The sequence below is a fragment of the Coregonus clupeaformis genome, chromosome 23, assembly GCF_020615455.1.
Source record: "Coregonus clupeaformis isolate EN_2021a chromosome 23, ASM2061545v1, whole genome shotgun sequence".
Taxonomy (NCBI): domain Eukaryota; kingdom Metazoa; phylum Chordata; class Actinopteri; order Salmoniformes; family Salmonidae; genus Coregonus; species Coregonus clupeaformis.
This window is the reverse complement of record NC_059214.1, coordinates 28,781,842-28,797,151: the sequence shown is the minus strand read 5'-3', so window position 1 is coordinate 28,797,151 and position 15,310 is coordinate 28,781,842. Positions and strand designations below refer to the sequence as shown.

At 45.4% G+C, this 15,310-nt stretch overlaps 1 protein-coding gene across 6 annotated transcripts in view; it reads right to left on the bottom strand.

Moving 5' to 3' along the window:
- Positions 1 to 92: 92 nt before the first annotated feature.
- The window catches only part of LOC121537047 (1-phosphatidylinositol 3-phosphate 5-kinase-like), a 38,075-nt gene continuing 22,857 nt past the window's right edge, over positions 93 to 15,310 (bottom strand). For all 6 annotated transcript variants that reach the window (XM_045206617.1, XM_045206619.1, XM_045206621.1 and 3 more), the window contains 29 exons: positions 14,918 to 15,098; positions 14,500 to 14,574; positions 14,264 to 14,371; positions 13,876 to 14,016; positions 12,985 to 13,111; positions 11,986 to 12,707; positions 11,690 to 11,851; positions 11,040 to 11,417; positions 10,595 to 10,695; positions 10,369 to 10,440; positions 10,024 to 10,195; positions 9,596 to 9,774; positions 9,219 to 9,332; positions 8,881 to 8,989; positions 8,537 to 8,691; positions 8,184 to 8,274; positions 8,010 to 8,070; positions 7,777 to 7,914; positions 7,505 to 7,625; positions 4,546 to 4,641; positions 4,316 to 4,399; positions 4,135 to 4,235; positions 3,933 to 3,992; positions 3,617 to 3,793; positions 3,319 to 3,422; positions 1,677 to 1,874; positions 1,262 to 1,454; positions 1,094 to 1,168; positions 93 to 872 (listed from right to left, as the gene is read on the bottom strand). In XM_045206617.1, coding sequence (XP_045062552.1) covers positions 757 to 872; positions 1,094 to 1,168; positions 1,262 to 1,454; positions 1,677 to 1,874; positions 3,319 to 3,422; positions 3,617 to 3,793; positions 3,933 to 3,992; positions 4,135 to 4,235; positions 4,316 to 4,399; positions 4,546 to 4,641; positions 7,505 to 7,625; positions 7,777 to 7,914; positions 8,010 to 8,070; positions 8,184 to 8,274; positions 8,537 to 8,691; positions 8,881 to 8,989; positions 9,219 to 9,332; positions 9,596 to 9,774; positions 10,024 to 10,195; positions 10,369 to 10,440; positions 10,595 to 10,695; positions 11,040 to 11,417; positions 11,690 to 11,851; positions 11,986 to 12,707; positions 12,985 to 13,111; positions 13,876 to 14,016; positions 14,264 to 14,371; positions 14,500 to 14,574; positions 14,918 to 15,098 — 4,411 coding nt within the window. In that variant the 3' untranslated portion in view covers positions 93 to 756. The remainder of the gene's footprint in view (positions 873 to 1,093; positions 1,169 to 1,261; positions 1,455 to 1,676; positions 1,875 to 3,318; positions 3,423 to 3,616; positions 3,794 to 3,932; positions 3,993 to 4,134; positions 4,236 to 4,315; positions 4,400 to 4,545; positions 4,642 to 7,504; positions 7,626 to 7,776; positions 7,915 to 8,009; positions 8,071 to 8,183; positions 8,275 to 8,536; positions 8,692 to 8,880; positions 8,990 to 9,218; positions 9,333 to 9,595; positions 9,775 to 10,023; positions 10,196 to 10,368; positions 10,441 to 10,594; positions 10,696 to 11,039; positions 11,418 to 11,689; positions 11,852 to 11,985; positions 12,708 to 12,984; positions 13,112 to 13,875; positions 14,017 to 14,263; positions 14,372 to 14,499; positions 14,575 to 14,917; positions 15,099 to 15,310) is intronic.

Sequence of the window (15,310 nt, the reverse complement as noted above, 5' to 3'; positions counted from 1 at the left end):
GAACAATAACTTTCTATCCTCATCTATGTAGTTTTACAAGATGGGAGGACAAACAAAACATCTCATTGACACAGGTTTAAAACATTGTGAAATCAGTGTTAATAATCTTTAATTACATAATCTCTGTACATTTACAAACTTTTACATCACATCGATTAATTTGTTCACCAAACTAGGACCACCAAGTAAGATTTGTTTTTCAGTGCTATCTCACTGTGTCCTCGTGAAACAGTTGGACATCTTGGTACTTCAAGGTCATTAATCCCCTCAGGGAAATAATGTCATGATAGGGACGGGAGTTCTTTCCTTTCCATGCCAGGATAAACTCTGGCCTGTTATTAGGGCCCAGTCATGACTTCCAATAATACTGAAGAGTCACTCGTTTACAGGCTGATATAACGGTTATGCAGCTCTGTCTGTGGTAGATACTATTATTATGGAATGATTGAGTCGTTGTACACTGGCCATGCTTTCCTTTGCATTACAGCCATCTTTTTTCATTACTCTTCTTCTATTCTATTCCGTCTTCATCCATCAATCCATCCAGTGTGCTTTTATGGTTCCTTATAGGGCTAAGGGTTTTTCTGCATTGTGGTCTCCTGTCCACCCTGGTAACTGATGCCCATGTGTTCTGTAGCTAGCAGCTAAGTCACAGATCCGTTTATGCTGTCTTGCCAAACGTGCCGTGACAATGACATAGTAATTGGCTAGACGACACAAACAGATCTGGGACTCAGGCTAGCTCCCTGGTGTCAGTTAGCAGTTGACCCCCAGACCTGTCCAGTGGTCAGGCACCATGAGGAAGTATTTGTCCATGGCCTCACAGAAACGGGATCGGTACAGCTCCGGGGACACCACCGTGGGCATCTTACCTGTGAGCGCGACACAAAATACACCATATTAATAACACATTTTATTTGTATAGCGCTTTTCATTTACAGGAAGAAATCAAAAGGTCTTTATATATATATATATATTTAAACTACTAGAGATCTCAAAGCTAAACGTGAAAGAGCGCAATCTTAAAATAGACTTCAAGGACTAACGTAGGGGGAATGAGGTGTTAGTGTCAGACAGACAGATGATGAATTACCTTGCCCCCCCAGGATCCCTGTGGATTTCACCACCATCTCCAGCTTCTTGTCCCATGTGAATGTCCGAATGTAATCTGATACAATGGGAGGAATGTTTGTTTTATAAATACAGCCAATTAAATTAAATTTGAACGTTTGAAAGAGGGATATTAATGCTTTTCCCTCACCTATGATTCCCACCACCAGCTGGTCTGTGGCGTCGTCTCGTCCAACTAACAGAGAGTAGTCTATGATCAGGTGACTAGACAGGAAGTAGGCATCACTGTGTATGGCCGCCCTCAGGATGGCCTTGCAATGGGCTCTGATGTACAGAGGGTTGTCATGGACCAGCTTCAGTAGGTTCTCATCCAGCAGAACCACCTAATATAGAATAATGTATGCCATTTAGCTGATGCTTTTATCCAAAGGTTGTTATTTCAAAAGAGAACGTGTTCCCATTGACATACCTGGTCAAATAAAGATAAATGCATAAATAAACAAAGCAACTTACAGTATAGTCAGTGCATACATTTGTTTTGTATGTGTGGTCTCAGTGGGAATCGAACCCACGACCCAGTGTTGCTAGCCTAGCGCCATGCTCACCTCACAGCTCTCCTTCCCAGAGTCGGTCTTGACGTTGCGGTTCCTCAGAGAACCCTTGAGGTCGAACACCTGGGCCATCTTCCTGCCATAGAACAGGTTCTCCATGACCAGCAGATCCAGCTTCTTCTCTGAGTTGTTCTGGGAGTTTTTGTAGCCGATCCGGTACACACCCAGGATCTTAGCCAGGGCAGTGGGTCGCTGTGGGACAGACAGGGGGTTTAGGATAGGAATGTGTTGTAATCTATAACCATTAGGGGTGTAACGATCCATCTACTACATCGATGTATCGATTTATATTCATATGATCCAACTACATCGATCTGTGCTCGGCGAGTTGGCCTTTTGGACAACATATATCGATCTAACATCGTTTTAAAATGTAATAAATCGATTGTATCGATACTAGGAAATAACCCATTGGATTTAAGCACGTCAGACTTTATATGCAGGGGTGCACATAACTGGTACGCAGATACGCAAGCGCGACAAAAATCAGGAATGCGTAATGCCACCTGTGTTACTACGCGCCTTTGCGTACTTGACCGATCTTCTCATCTAACCTTACACATGACATGTTGCTTGTCAACTACTGTCAGGGATGTCCAAAAAGCAACAGACATTAAGCAGCTTCTTTGGCGTTTCGCCACCTACAAAGAAACGCCAACTGGAGCCAGAGCCGAAGAAAATACTTTTTTCGGAAAAGTGGCTCCAAGATGTGCAGTGGCTTGAAGCTAACGATGAGCGCACTGAAATGTGGTGCAAGATTTGCCGCTCAAATCCACATCTAGCAGACAAAACAGGTGCATTTTATAAAGGCTCAAAGAATTTCAACCATCCTTTATTTGACAAACATGAAAAGAGCAAGGAGCACACGAATGTGGCGCAAGCCATTGCTAAAAGCTAGCCGAGAATAAATGTCCAGTCGCCCACTTGCCAGATGGCGAGACAAGCTGAATGAAGAACAGCGGCAAGCTCTGTTTAATATTTTTCTCTTTCCATAAAGCTAAACATCAGATCCATCAAAAAGCAGCCCCCAAAATTCAGCAGACTGCAACTTGGCTCGTAACTCCCCGCTGATGGTGTGAGCGATGCTAGAGCAAAAAAAACTGCTGCACTGAATAAAGCTATGTGAAGAAAATGGGATCTCCTTTGTGGAACTGGGTAAGTTTCATAATACCAGATGGTCTGCATGGAGGCATGAAACACTGTTAAAAATATAAAGACTATTGCCAGCCATTAAAATGCAACTGGTTACCAGGTATTTATTTCAGTCACACTGGTTGAATTTTTGGCTAAAAGGTTACTGAATCGATTTCAAGTCACTGAATCGTTTCGGATCGTATCGTTCTAAATGAACCAATATCGTCCTTGAATCGTATCGACAACCACGAATCGTGATACAAATCGAATCGTTGTTAAAACGAATCGTTACACCCCTAATAACCATCCATCACAGACAATAACACAGCTCCTTGAAAAACATTTAAGAAATCTAATTTCCTCAAATTAAATTAATTATCTGGACGAATAGATTACTTTATAAGCAAGGCAAACGTAGATACGACTTTTATCACCAAAATAGTTCATATTTATCTATTTAAGTCAATGTAACTATATGGGTAGTGTAGTTAGTGTAGTTTACCTTCTGCTGCACAGCTCCGGTGATGTAGGTGAAGTAATGAGGGGCAAAGTCCAGAAAGGACTGAACCTCTAGTCTGGGCATCTGCTTCAGGATGAACCGGTCATCTGAGGGAGGGAGGGAGAAAGAGAGAGAGGGGGAGGGACAGAGAGCAATAGGTATAACCACTACAGACAAATAAATAGCACTACAGGCGGGTGACATGGACTGCACATATTTAAAGGCGTTATCTTGCCCTAAATAGGACTTCCTGGTAAATACAAGTTAAATAAAACAATATGACTCTGGTGTTGACGGTCACCTTCTGTGGCGTAGAAGACGGCCCCAGACTTGCCGCCGCGGGCCTGCCAGTTGACGCAGTGGGAGAGCGAGCGGACAAAGTCGTCCTCCGTACTCGCCATGATCTCCTCTCTCATCTTGTGGAACTCCTCTGCATAGTAAATCCTGCAGTAGAACTTAGCATTGGCGTCAGAGAACTCTGAGAGAGACAGAGAGAAGAGAGAGCGAGAGGTTACTGACTAGGCCCTATGCTTGTTATTGAGAGTAAGTTTGCGGGCTAAGCACTTCACAGGTAACGCCATCCCAAAAGGCACATAAATCCAATGAGAAACACTCACGTAATTCGATATGAGGGTTTCCTGCTGACTTCTTATGCTTGTCTCCTATGTCTGCATCTTCTGTTCAAAGCAAAAGAAAAAGATGCTAGGAATGCCAGAAACATATTGCACATTAGAACAGAGCTGAACTTAGGTAAAAATGCAAGACTTTCTAGCACCCCCCTCCCATATTGCCCGTTGACCCTGAGTATCCACTACTCACTGAGAGGGTCAGAGTCCATGCTGCTGCGGCCCAGACCCATCTGGGAGGAGGATGTCTCATTGGGCTTGGCTGGGCTGTTCTTGGCCCGGCTCTCTCCAGAGCTGCACACAGACAGGATGAGACAAGGCATTATACATCAGGTAACATACACACAGTCATCATCAGCAGTGTGTGTGTGTACCTGATGGTTTGGGTGGTATCCTCGCCTCCTGCCTTCACCGTTGTCTTTGACAGCTCATCCAGAGCGGTCTTATACTCCTTACAGCTAGAGGTTAGGCAGAGGTCATTAAAATAACATTAGAACAACATAACTATAATGATAATAACTTTAGAACAACAACAAGACAACATAACACATCAGTGAGTGTAAGACGTGCAGAGAATGGAGAAGAAATGGAGAGGAGCGGTTACCTGAGAGCGAATGCGATGATGGAGCTGGGTTCTCTCTCACACACGGCTATGGGCACTCTTTCATGCTCATACATCAGGTAATGCTTGTCTGGGTCACTAACAAACAAAGATCACAACAACGTCAGAAAACGTACAGGGCTCAATAGTAAATAATACAACACTATTTATCTGTCCATTATACAGAGGATACAACCAGGGGTTGGAACCGATTTAGGGAACAGAACTGAAAACAGGAAAACAAAGACAATTTTCGAAGAACAGAACCGAGAACGAAAGTGATATACAGTGAGGGAAAAAAGTATTTGATCCCCTGCTGATTTTGTACGTTTGCCCACTGACAAATAAATTATCAGTCTATAATTTTAATGGTAGGTTTATTTGAACAGTGAGAGACAGAATTACACCAACAAAATCCAGAAAAACGCATGTCACAAATGTTATAAATTGATTTGCATTTTAATGAGGGAAATAAGTATTTGACCCCCTCTCAATCAGAAAGATTTCTGGCTCCCAGGTGTCTTTTATACAGGTAACGAGCTGAGATTAGGAGCACACTCTTAAAGGGAGTGCTCCTAATCTTAGCTTGTTACCTGTATAAAAGACACCTGTCCACAGAAGCAATCAATCAATCAGATTCCAAACTCTCCACCATGGCCAAGACCAACGAGCTCTCCCAGGATGTCAGGGACAAGATTGTAGACCTACACAAGGCTGAAATAGGCTACAAGACCATCGCCAAGCAGCTTGGTGAGAAGGTGACAACAGTTGGTGCGAGTATTCGCAAATGGAAGACACACAAAATAACTGTCAATCTCCCTCGGCCTGGGGCTCCATGCAAGATCTCACCTCGTGGAGTTGCAATGATCATGAGAACGGTGAGGAATCAGCCCAGAACTACACAGGAGGATCTTGTCAATGATCTCAAGGCAGCTGGGACCATAGTCACCAAGAAAACAATTGGTAACACACTACGCCGTGAAGGACTGAAATCCTGCAGCGCCCGCAAGGTCCCCCTGCTCAAGAAAGCACATATACAGGCCCGTCTGAAGTTTGCCAATGAACATCTGAATGATTCAGAGGAGATCTGGGTGAAAGTGTTGTGGTCAGATGAGACCAAAATTGAGCTCTTTGGCATCAACTCAACTCGCCGTGTTTGGAGGAGGAGGAATGCTGCCTATGACCCCAAGAACACCATCCCCACCGTCAAACATGGAGGTGGAAACATTATGCTTTGGGGGTGTTTTTCTGCTAAGGGGACAGGACAACTTCACCGCATCAAAGGGACGATGGACGGCGCCATGTACCGTCAAATCTTGGGTTAGAACCTCCTTCCCTCAGCCAGGGCATTGAAAATGGGTCGTGGATGGGTGGTATTCCAGCATGACAATGACCCAAAACACACGGCCAAGGCAACAAAGGAGTGGCTCAAGAAGAAGTACATTAAGGTCCTGGAGTGGCCTAGCCAGTCTCCAGACCATAATCCCATAGAAAATCTGTGGAGGGAGCTGAAGGTTCGAGTTGCCAAACGTCAGGCTCGAAACCTTAATGACTTGGAGAAGATCTGCAAAGAGGAGTGGGACAAAATCCCTCCTGAGATGTGTGCAAACCTGGTGGCCAACTACAAGAAACGTCTGACCTCTGTGATTGGCAACAAGGGTTTTGCCACCAAGTACTAAGTCATGTTTTGCAAAGGGGTCAAATACTTATTTCCCTCATTAAAATGCAAATCAATTCATAACATTTTTGACATGCGTTTTTCTGGATTTTTTTGTTGTTATTCTGTCTCTCACTTTTCAAATAAACCTACCATTAAAATTATAGACTGATCATGTCTTTGTCAGTGGGCAAACGTACAAAATTAGCATGGGATCAAATACTTTTGTCCCTCACTGTATACTGTTGTTTTATTTTAAAAGCTTGGGAACAGGTTAATAGCATTCTTTGACATTCCAGGCATTTTTTTCTAGTCCCACAAAAAACGCAACAAAGCACCTCTGCATAGGCCTCACTGTCACTCAGAAATGTATTCCAGAGACTGCCTGCCTGCCAGCTGAACATCTTTGCCAGTGTGTGTGTAGGCTACCTGCCTCTCCCTCTGAAGCATGCATAGTCTACTGTAGCTCCTGACTTTACAGCAAGCGGTAATGGAATGGAACTGAGAGTCGTGATCAAGGGCTAGCTCTGGTCCAACGTCAGTTAAACTAACTCTCTGAAGTTCAACGACTTTCAAAGTTTCCTCATAGAAGCCGCTCCTCCGTAGGTATAATTTGTGGGCCTAATTCAGATAATGCATGTCATAACAACAAGATGCCCAGCGATTCATGCCCAGTGCTCTCCTCACCCGCATGTCGAACCCTACACTCCACTTGTCTGTCCAATGCATGTACATAGCTTGCCCGCTCCATAGCAAGCTGCTGTATCTACTGGTGAAGAAATGTAATGTTGTGCTAGATGTAAAAAAATATATATATATTTCAGAGGTTTAAAAAGGAACAGAAAGGAATGATATAAACCATGACTTTTTTGGGGTTCGAACCGGTTCAGAATTTATTTTGCTGATTGGAACTGTGGAACGGAACCCCAAAAAAAGATGGTTCTGTTCAGAACGAAACGATTGGAAAATAATTTGGGTTCTGACCCCTGGATACAACAGACATTTGTTATTTTGGCTTTCACAGTGCCCAGCCCCACCACAAAACAACACAACAGCACAGGGTCAGCGGCAGAGCAGCGCAGTGCTCTGGAGCAGGTTAGGGGTTAAGTGCTTTGCTCAAGGGTATTGGTGATTTTTCCCGTAAAAACTGGGTTTCAAGCTAAACATTACAACAAAGTAAGAAAATGAACAGGGCTCAATATAGCATTGGCATTTATATCAAATGCCATCTTATATGGCTGATCATTAATCAATTTATACTACAGGCAAAAAGCTTATTCAGAGGTGAAGGCATACTGTACTCACAATGGGAATGGGATGGGGTTGTAACTGTTTCCTGGCAGCAGGTTGGCTAGAATGGCCTTCATGGTGGACTTCTCTTTCACCTGGCTGTCGTTGGAGCCCAACAGGTGTCCATCAAACACATCTAGGAGACAATGAGAATGAGTTAGGGACCGGAGAGGTCTGTTTTTAGATACATACTGTAGATCTACAGAAAGTGAATGGTAAGCGTATGTGGGGGGTTGTGTGTGTGTCTACAGGTGTGTGTGTGTGTGTGTGTGTGTGTATGTGTTCACCCTCTGGGATGCTGACGGAGTCCTGGTCAGGGAAGGACGGTCCAGACGAGAGGGGTTCTGAGCCTGGTTCTCCTGGTGACGGTAATGTTAGCAATGACGACCCAGAGCTGGAGGGCAGGGCAGAGAGGTGACGGTCCTCTGTCAAGAAAATAACAGACACGCCCATCAACTACTGTCCACCAATGAGAGAAGTACTATAGCATTCTGACTAATAGCTGAACAACTCCCCTCACCTTTGTCACCGTTTTGTACCACAGGGGAGGGGTTGCGTGGAGAGGACTCCAGAGCACTTGTCTGTTAAACAAAATAAAAAACGTAACATTCCATCCATTATGATACACTAAGTGCTTATCATATACTAAGTGCTTCCTATCATCTGAATTCTATCAGGTATATACTGCACTGACCTTGCTGTCGTCTGTCTGTCTGTGTCTCCCAGGGCTAGCTGGGACAGACAGCCGCTTCCTGCCCTTCTCCTGCTGGAACAGGTCCTGCAGCCTGGAGGTTAAATGGTTCAACAAATTCATGATATGAGATCTCCCACTGACATCAATCAATTGATGTGAAAGTCTGATCCCAAGTTAGAATTCAGCCCTAAGGACCAGTTTCCTAGACAAAAATGAATCCTAGTACTAGACTAAAAAGCTTGTTTATTGGAGATTCATCCATTGAAAGTGCTTCTTAGTCAAAGACTAGGCTTTATTTGTGTCTAGGAAACCGCCCCTAACATTAAAAGCTGCTCTGATGTCAGTGTTCTCACCTGCTGTTCCAGGACTGCAGTGTTTCACACAGGCTCTGTTTCTTCACTACCACTGACTCCACTACAGTCTGGAGCTGCTGGGGAGAGTCACTACCACAGGCCTGGAGACGAGCCTGCAGCTTCTCTATCCAGCTACGCAGCTCTGCCTCCTCCATCTGAACACACACACAAAGGAAACTGATGGAAACCATGTGTTTGATACCGTTCCATTCAATCCATTACAATGAGCCCATCCTCCGATTTACAGTGACAACACTGATGCAACATCAGCCTCCACTGCACTATACATACACATAATGAGACATATTTGGAGTGTAGCTCCCACCCTTCGAGGAGGAACCTACGTCTTTCTGTGCAAACAGGTCCTCCATCTTCTCCTCGCGTGTCTTGCTGAAGGTGTCCGTCTTCAGGGAGGTGAGGCGGTCCTCTATGGCCAGGTACACCTGATTCACCCTGACAAGAGGGAAGAGAGGGAGATAATGGAAAAGGACTGGTCAGAACTAGATAGAAGGTAAAAACTAGTCAAACTAGATTCTTCAGTTGGAGCCTGGTCCCAGATCTGTTTGTGCCGTCTTGCCCACTCACAGAGGACAATAACCATAGGACTCAGCTATACAGCACAAACAGATCTGGGACCAGGCTACTTAAGGCCATGGTAGACAGACAACAGGTAGACAGTTACTTCTGTGAGAAGTCCTTGAGGTCCTGCTGCATGCTGCCCTTGGAGGGCCCCTGGTTTCTGATGAAGATCTTAGGAGGAGGGAGGCAGATCTCCAGCAGTCTCACTGAGATGTAGCTGGGGGTTAGACAAGTGGAATGGCATGGGCATATACAGTTTACTACACTAATAATACCTCTAGTGATATTTATCTGAATTCTACAGGAGATTTTGTCTTTCCAGTGTTATACAAAAAATAGGTCATTTGAAGATGTTTTGAATTGATGCAAAAATGGTAACAAAAAATTGTAAGAATGATAAATGATGGATAGATGTATGGCTGGATGAATGGATGGCAGGTTGGATGGATGAAAATAGAAGCCCTGGACTGTGTTTCCCACCTGAATGAGGCCACCATCTGGTTGTAGGAGAAGTACTGGTGGTAGTCTTTGTGGATGGAGTGGCCACAGGGCTCAGCATTAGCCCTCCTGGTATACTGGTGACCATAGAACCTCAGTTCCAGGTACTTAGCAAAGGACATGGACCACGAGTCATTGGACAGGGGCACCACAGGAGTCACCTAGAAAGACAGAGTAGAATCCAAGGATCAAAGCTGTGTGAGCGATAGAAGCTAAGCAGACCTGGACAGCAGCTTTTTGCTCTAGCGAAAAACTGGCACATCTGATTAGCAAGCATTTGATTAGTTGAACTAGGTGAGCCCGCTATTAACTAAAGCAAACAATTAGGTGTGCTAGCTATAGAGCAAACGTGCACTCCTGGGGGTAGTGATGGAACAGATAAGAAAACACAGATTAACAAGTTACTGTACCTGTTTGCATATGCGGCACCAGGAGTAGTTGAGGATGGTGTGTTGGTATCCAGGCACAGGAGAGTCCAGCTCCTTCAGTACAATCTGAACACAGCCACTGCCATGGACAAACCGCCGCACATGGTGCACCATGGGAGTCTCACAGAACATACTGGGGCACTGATAGGATGGCCTAGATCATGCATACACAGACACACACAGACAGACAGACAGACACGGCAGGGCAAAGAAGAAGGGCTTCATTGAGTTACATTTTATTACATATCAATGACACATTTTATCGTAAAATATTTTATTGTAAATTCAATCAAATAATTTGTCAGGTTCTGATCGTTTTCCCCTCACCTGAAACAGTATCTCTCCAGGAATATTCCTAGTGTGAGGTCATTCTTTCCGTAGAACTCCATCGTGACAATCCTGTTGAGAACAAATAAGTATTTGTGAATAGCTGACCTTTCAGAGTTCAGTCAGCTGGTCTTTCACAGCGGGTTCACAAGATTTCTGTATTGCCCCTAAGGGGATAAATAAAGTTGTATTGAATTGAAGACCACCAGGGTTGAGTGGGGTTTACCAGGGACTGACGCAGGGGTTGGGGGCGTTGTTGGACTGGGCTGAGGAGCTGCTGAACAGAACACACAGTCTCTGGTGGTTCACCGGGTTCAGGCAGTCCAGCTAAAAACACAGAGAAGTAATGGTGGTCAACAACAACAACAAGCACATATGCTTTACAATACAAGAGCGCACTTCACCTCTTCAGACCTCACCTAATATCTCTGGAGAGTGAGTGAGATGGTGTGCTCATCAATAGAACACACTGATCAGTAAACTAGCACTGGCTAAGGGAGATGTTAACATTAGGTTGTCTGTAATGGAAAAACACTCAATATACACACACATCAGAACAATAACTCCACAGATACATCAGAGAGACTGTTGGAGATCTGTCTCCCTCCTCTGTGCCATCCAGCTCCTATATTGTGGTGTGTGGACGTACTAACTACCTCGCCATGTCTCACCTTGGAGGCCCAGGTCATGTCGTTCTGTCCCGCTGGCTTCTCGTCCTCACTATCAGCCTTGACGGGGTGCTTGGGCGGTGGAGCCTCCAGGACTGGTGGCTGGGTTAGGGGCTGGGTGAAGGGGTCTGCCTCCTGTCGGAGGCGGCCCCCCTGGGCACGGTAGTCTGCCAGCATCTTGGCCAGGTCCTGGCTGCTGCCCAGCTGCTCTGCGATGCGGGCGCTGGTAAGGTGGTGGGAGGGTAACACCTGGATGGGGCGGGGGGGATGGCCTCCGGTTGCGATGCCTCCACCTGACGGGGCGGAGTCTTTGAGGAGTTGTCGCTTACGTCGACAGTCTAGTTCTTTGAAGTCCTTGTTGAGCAGCGGGGAGAGGTACACCTGCACAAGGAACTAGTATGTTAAATCTCAAATATGAAAATATCTTATTGGATCATTCGCCCAGCACTTAAGTGTTATGAAATGTGCGTAATGCATTTGCATTACAACAAACATTTTTATAGACATCTCCACTATAACCAACAACTGAGTACAGAGGAACTGAAGGTCACATAAACTGATGATCTAATATTCTATTGTACATTACTGAACTACATTGAGCGATTTGATAGAAAAAAGGTTGAAAAACCTTCAGTGAATGTAAACCAACAGACCTTTTCAGGAAAGTAGTCTCTGCTGGGGCAGCGTAGGCCAGCAGGCGTGAGGAGGAAGGGCTCTGTGAAGGTGATGAATGGGGAGATACAAAGGATGATGTCCTTCAGCTCCTGTTTGAAGCCTGCCGTAAGTGTCTTGAGACGGTCGTCCGTCGAGGCCACCTGCTCGGTGGCAAAACAGAAGAGGATATTGTTGGACACTCTTGGAGGACAATGGAAACTAATTTCAAAATGCTTCTTTATTATTAAAACCAACGTGTTTCTGTCTATAGCCTTAATCCGTTTTTCCCCCTCACCTGCTCTGTGACAAACAGCCCTGTGTCATCCTGCAGGGGGTCTCTGAACAGCCTGGGGGGCGTCTCCGAACCCGAGCTTTCCTCCCGCGACTCACCCCTCCCCAGAACCCCCGACCCGCTCCCCCCCTCAGTCTCCCCCTTCCCCGGCCCAATCTCATCTGCCAACTCCTCCAGGTCATCAATGAGATAGGGTGGGGACACTGGAGGTTGCAGCACCGGGCGATTGGACAATGGCGTGGAGGTCATGACCTCTGCTGACTCCAGCCCCTCGGCCCCCAGGGAGGAAGAGGAGGACAGGAAGTGGTTTTTGTTTACTTTTACACCATTGACATCTTTAGGCGAGGAGGACTCTGATACAGATTTCCGAAGGGAAGGCTTCTCCTCCTCCTCCTCCTTCTCCCCCAGCACAGTCTCTCCTCCCTGGGAGAGGGTGCTCTGGTCGGTCCCATTTTCCTGGTTCTCGCCCTGGCTCTCCTCCTCCTCCTCGACGGTAGTGCTCTCCAGGAGACAGGGGAAGGAGTTGGTCTTGGCCAGGCTGGGAGGCATGGCGAACTCATCCATGAGAAAGGATATCTCTAGCTGGGAGTGGTAGGCCACACACACCATGAGGATGATGATATCTTTAACCCTGGCCAGCTCGTACTCAGACGCACCGCGAAGCTTTATGGTACAGCCCAGCTGGGGAGAGCAGCCCTCAAAGAACATCAGAGACTTCAACTCATCTGTCACAGAGAGAGCAGAAGGGGAGAGAGGAGAACATATTACACAGTTATGCTGTGGCACTCAGGGGAGTCAGAAGGAGGAGCCTGGAGGTAAGTCTAGACTAGGAGGGAGGAAGTTGTGAATGAAAGCACCTGGTTGCAGTATGTTTCATGTGTTGGATTATTTAAGTGAAGTAAGTTTTATGAATGGCTTTCAATATCTAAGAAGTAGAGATTTAAGATGTAGACTAAAAGTAGCTGAAGGCAGGAAGTTGAGGACAGAGTCGTTTCCCCTCACTGTTGGCCAGCTGGAAGGAGTGTAGGTAGAATTTTTGGCAGGTTCCCAGTCGAGGCTTGGTGAGCAGCTGGTCCATAGACATGACTAGGTCCCCCTGGGTCATACGACTCACCCTGTCCAAGACTTGCTGCAGAGAACCATAGAGGAGGGAAATAGAGACTGAGAGCAGGTATGGTTAATAGACAGCTGGCTACAGACACACTCATAAAGAGTAATACAATTGTTATAAAATATATAAACTAACAACAGCTACATACAGGTAGATGCCAAAATAATGGGAACACTTGAGTAAATGAGGGATACAAAGTATATTGATAGCAGGTGCTTCCACAAAGGTGTGGTTCCTGAGTTAATTAAGCAATTAACATCCCATCATGCTTAGGGTCATGTATAAAAATGCTGGGCAGGCCCACGGGGCATGAGTGGTCACTGAATGGTTTGGTGAGCATGAAAACGATGTAAACCATATGCCATGACCATCTCAGTCATCAGATCTCAACCCAATTGAACACTTATGGGAGATTCTGGAGCGGCGCCTTAGAGAGCGTTTTCCACCACTATCAACAAAACACCAAATTATGGAATTTCTCGTGGAAGAATGGTGTCACATCCCTCCAATAGAGTTCCAGACACATAGAAGCTGTTCTGGCTCGTGGTGGCCCAACGCCCTATTAAGACACGTTATGTTGGTGTTTCCTTTATTCTGGCAGTTACATGTATGTAATAATGTTCTAAAGCTAGCTAAAAGCTGGGTTTGGAAACATAACCCAGGCTAGTACGGTAACTAGTACACAGCGCTAGCGAGAGGGCAGGGCAGTACTGACTGGTTTGACATTGATAACCACAGCTAATAAGGTAACTAGCAGTACAGAGAGCTAGAGAGGTACTGACTGGTTTGACGTTGATGACCAGTGCGATCCCGTGCTCCAGCAGCATGTCCTGAGCGATACGAGACACAGTCTTCTCCACCAGCACCAGGTTGGGACGCACGTCCGCTATACGCTGAACATAGTTCTTCAGAAACTCACGCTCCTGGGGAACAAAGACAGACAAAGATTTGTTTATTTTTCTTAATTTCTAGAAATTGTGGATGGGTGCTAGCAAATTTGGAATTACTGAAATATTTATTCTAAATTTGCTTGTCTTAATGCCTAGCCCTTGATTAGGCTATTTGAAATGATACTTGTCATCTTGTTATTTTAGCTACATCAATCAGTCGTGCTTTAAACCAATGACAGCCCAACCCACAAACCACTGATTGAGTGTCTAACTGACTGACCTGAAGCACGATGGGGTCAATGCAGGTGAACTTGGTCTCCTCTCTGTAGAGATACTCTATGGAACACTTCAGCAGCAGGATCTTGGGGTTCTTGATGTACGAGTTCATCTAAGATAAGACAAAATAGTACTTTACTGAGTTCATCTGCACATAGACAAGCAATACACGGTGTCATTCTGGCTCTGTTTACAGGGAGAGATGGTGGTTGTTGTTACAGGAGAGGAGAGGGAACCTACCTTTTTGTGGGCAATGTTCTTGGTACAGACAAAACCATTCACTACGGCAGAGTCAAACTTCTTCCCTCCAGGAATCTAAAAAAAGAAACATAGAAATAATGCCATTTTGGTTACATTAAATTACTCAAAAGTCAACTCCTACAGTGTGTGCAGTATAAGTACAGCTAAATGACAAATAACCTGATTCAGAGTTCAGATAAGTGCAGGCAACTCAGACTTTAGCGTAAATCTTTCATTGACTTCAATATGGAGACTTGCACAGAAAGTCCAGTTAATCACCCAAATCTCAAGTCAGAATACCTCCATGAGAGCGCTGTCAGTGTAGCCTCGTAATTACCAGACTGATTACCGCTGTGCTACAGAATGTAAGCTTGCGATAATTCCGGATGGTTGTACGAGGTTACTGTCAGTGAGCTACCTTCTTGATGTGGACTAGTTGTCTGATGTCCATGTCATCATCACAGCTGCGAACGTCCGGCCGTACCGTCTGCACCACCTGCCTCACCACGGGAACAATGATGTCACGCCAGGAGAGGGACAGGGACTCGCTGTACAGCAGCTGCTGCAGCAGCGCCATCATGTGGCTGTGGTTGGCAGAGCTGGGGAAGGGAGGGAGGGAGGGGAGAAAACAGCAGTTTTAGGCAAGTATACCATGCTGATTCACCAGCTAAATATTTTACATAACACCATAGTATGCTCCAATTCATACTGAGATGTTGTTTTATCTAAAAGAATGTTCCACTTCAGTTCCAGTTCTACTTCACTTCAGTAGGCTAAAGTAGGCAAACATCCCACATACCTATAAATAAGA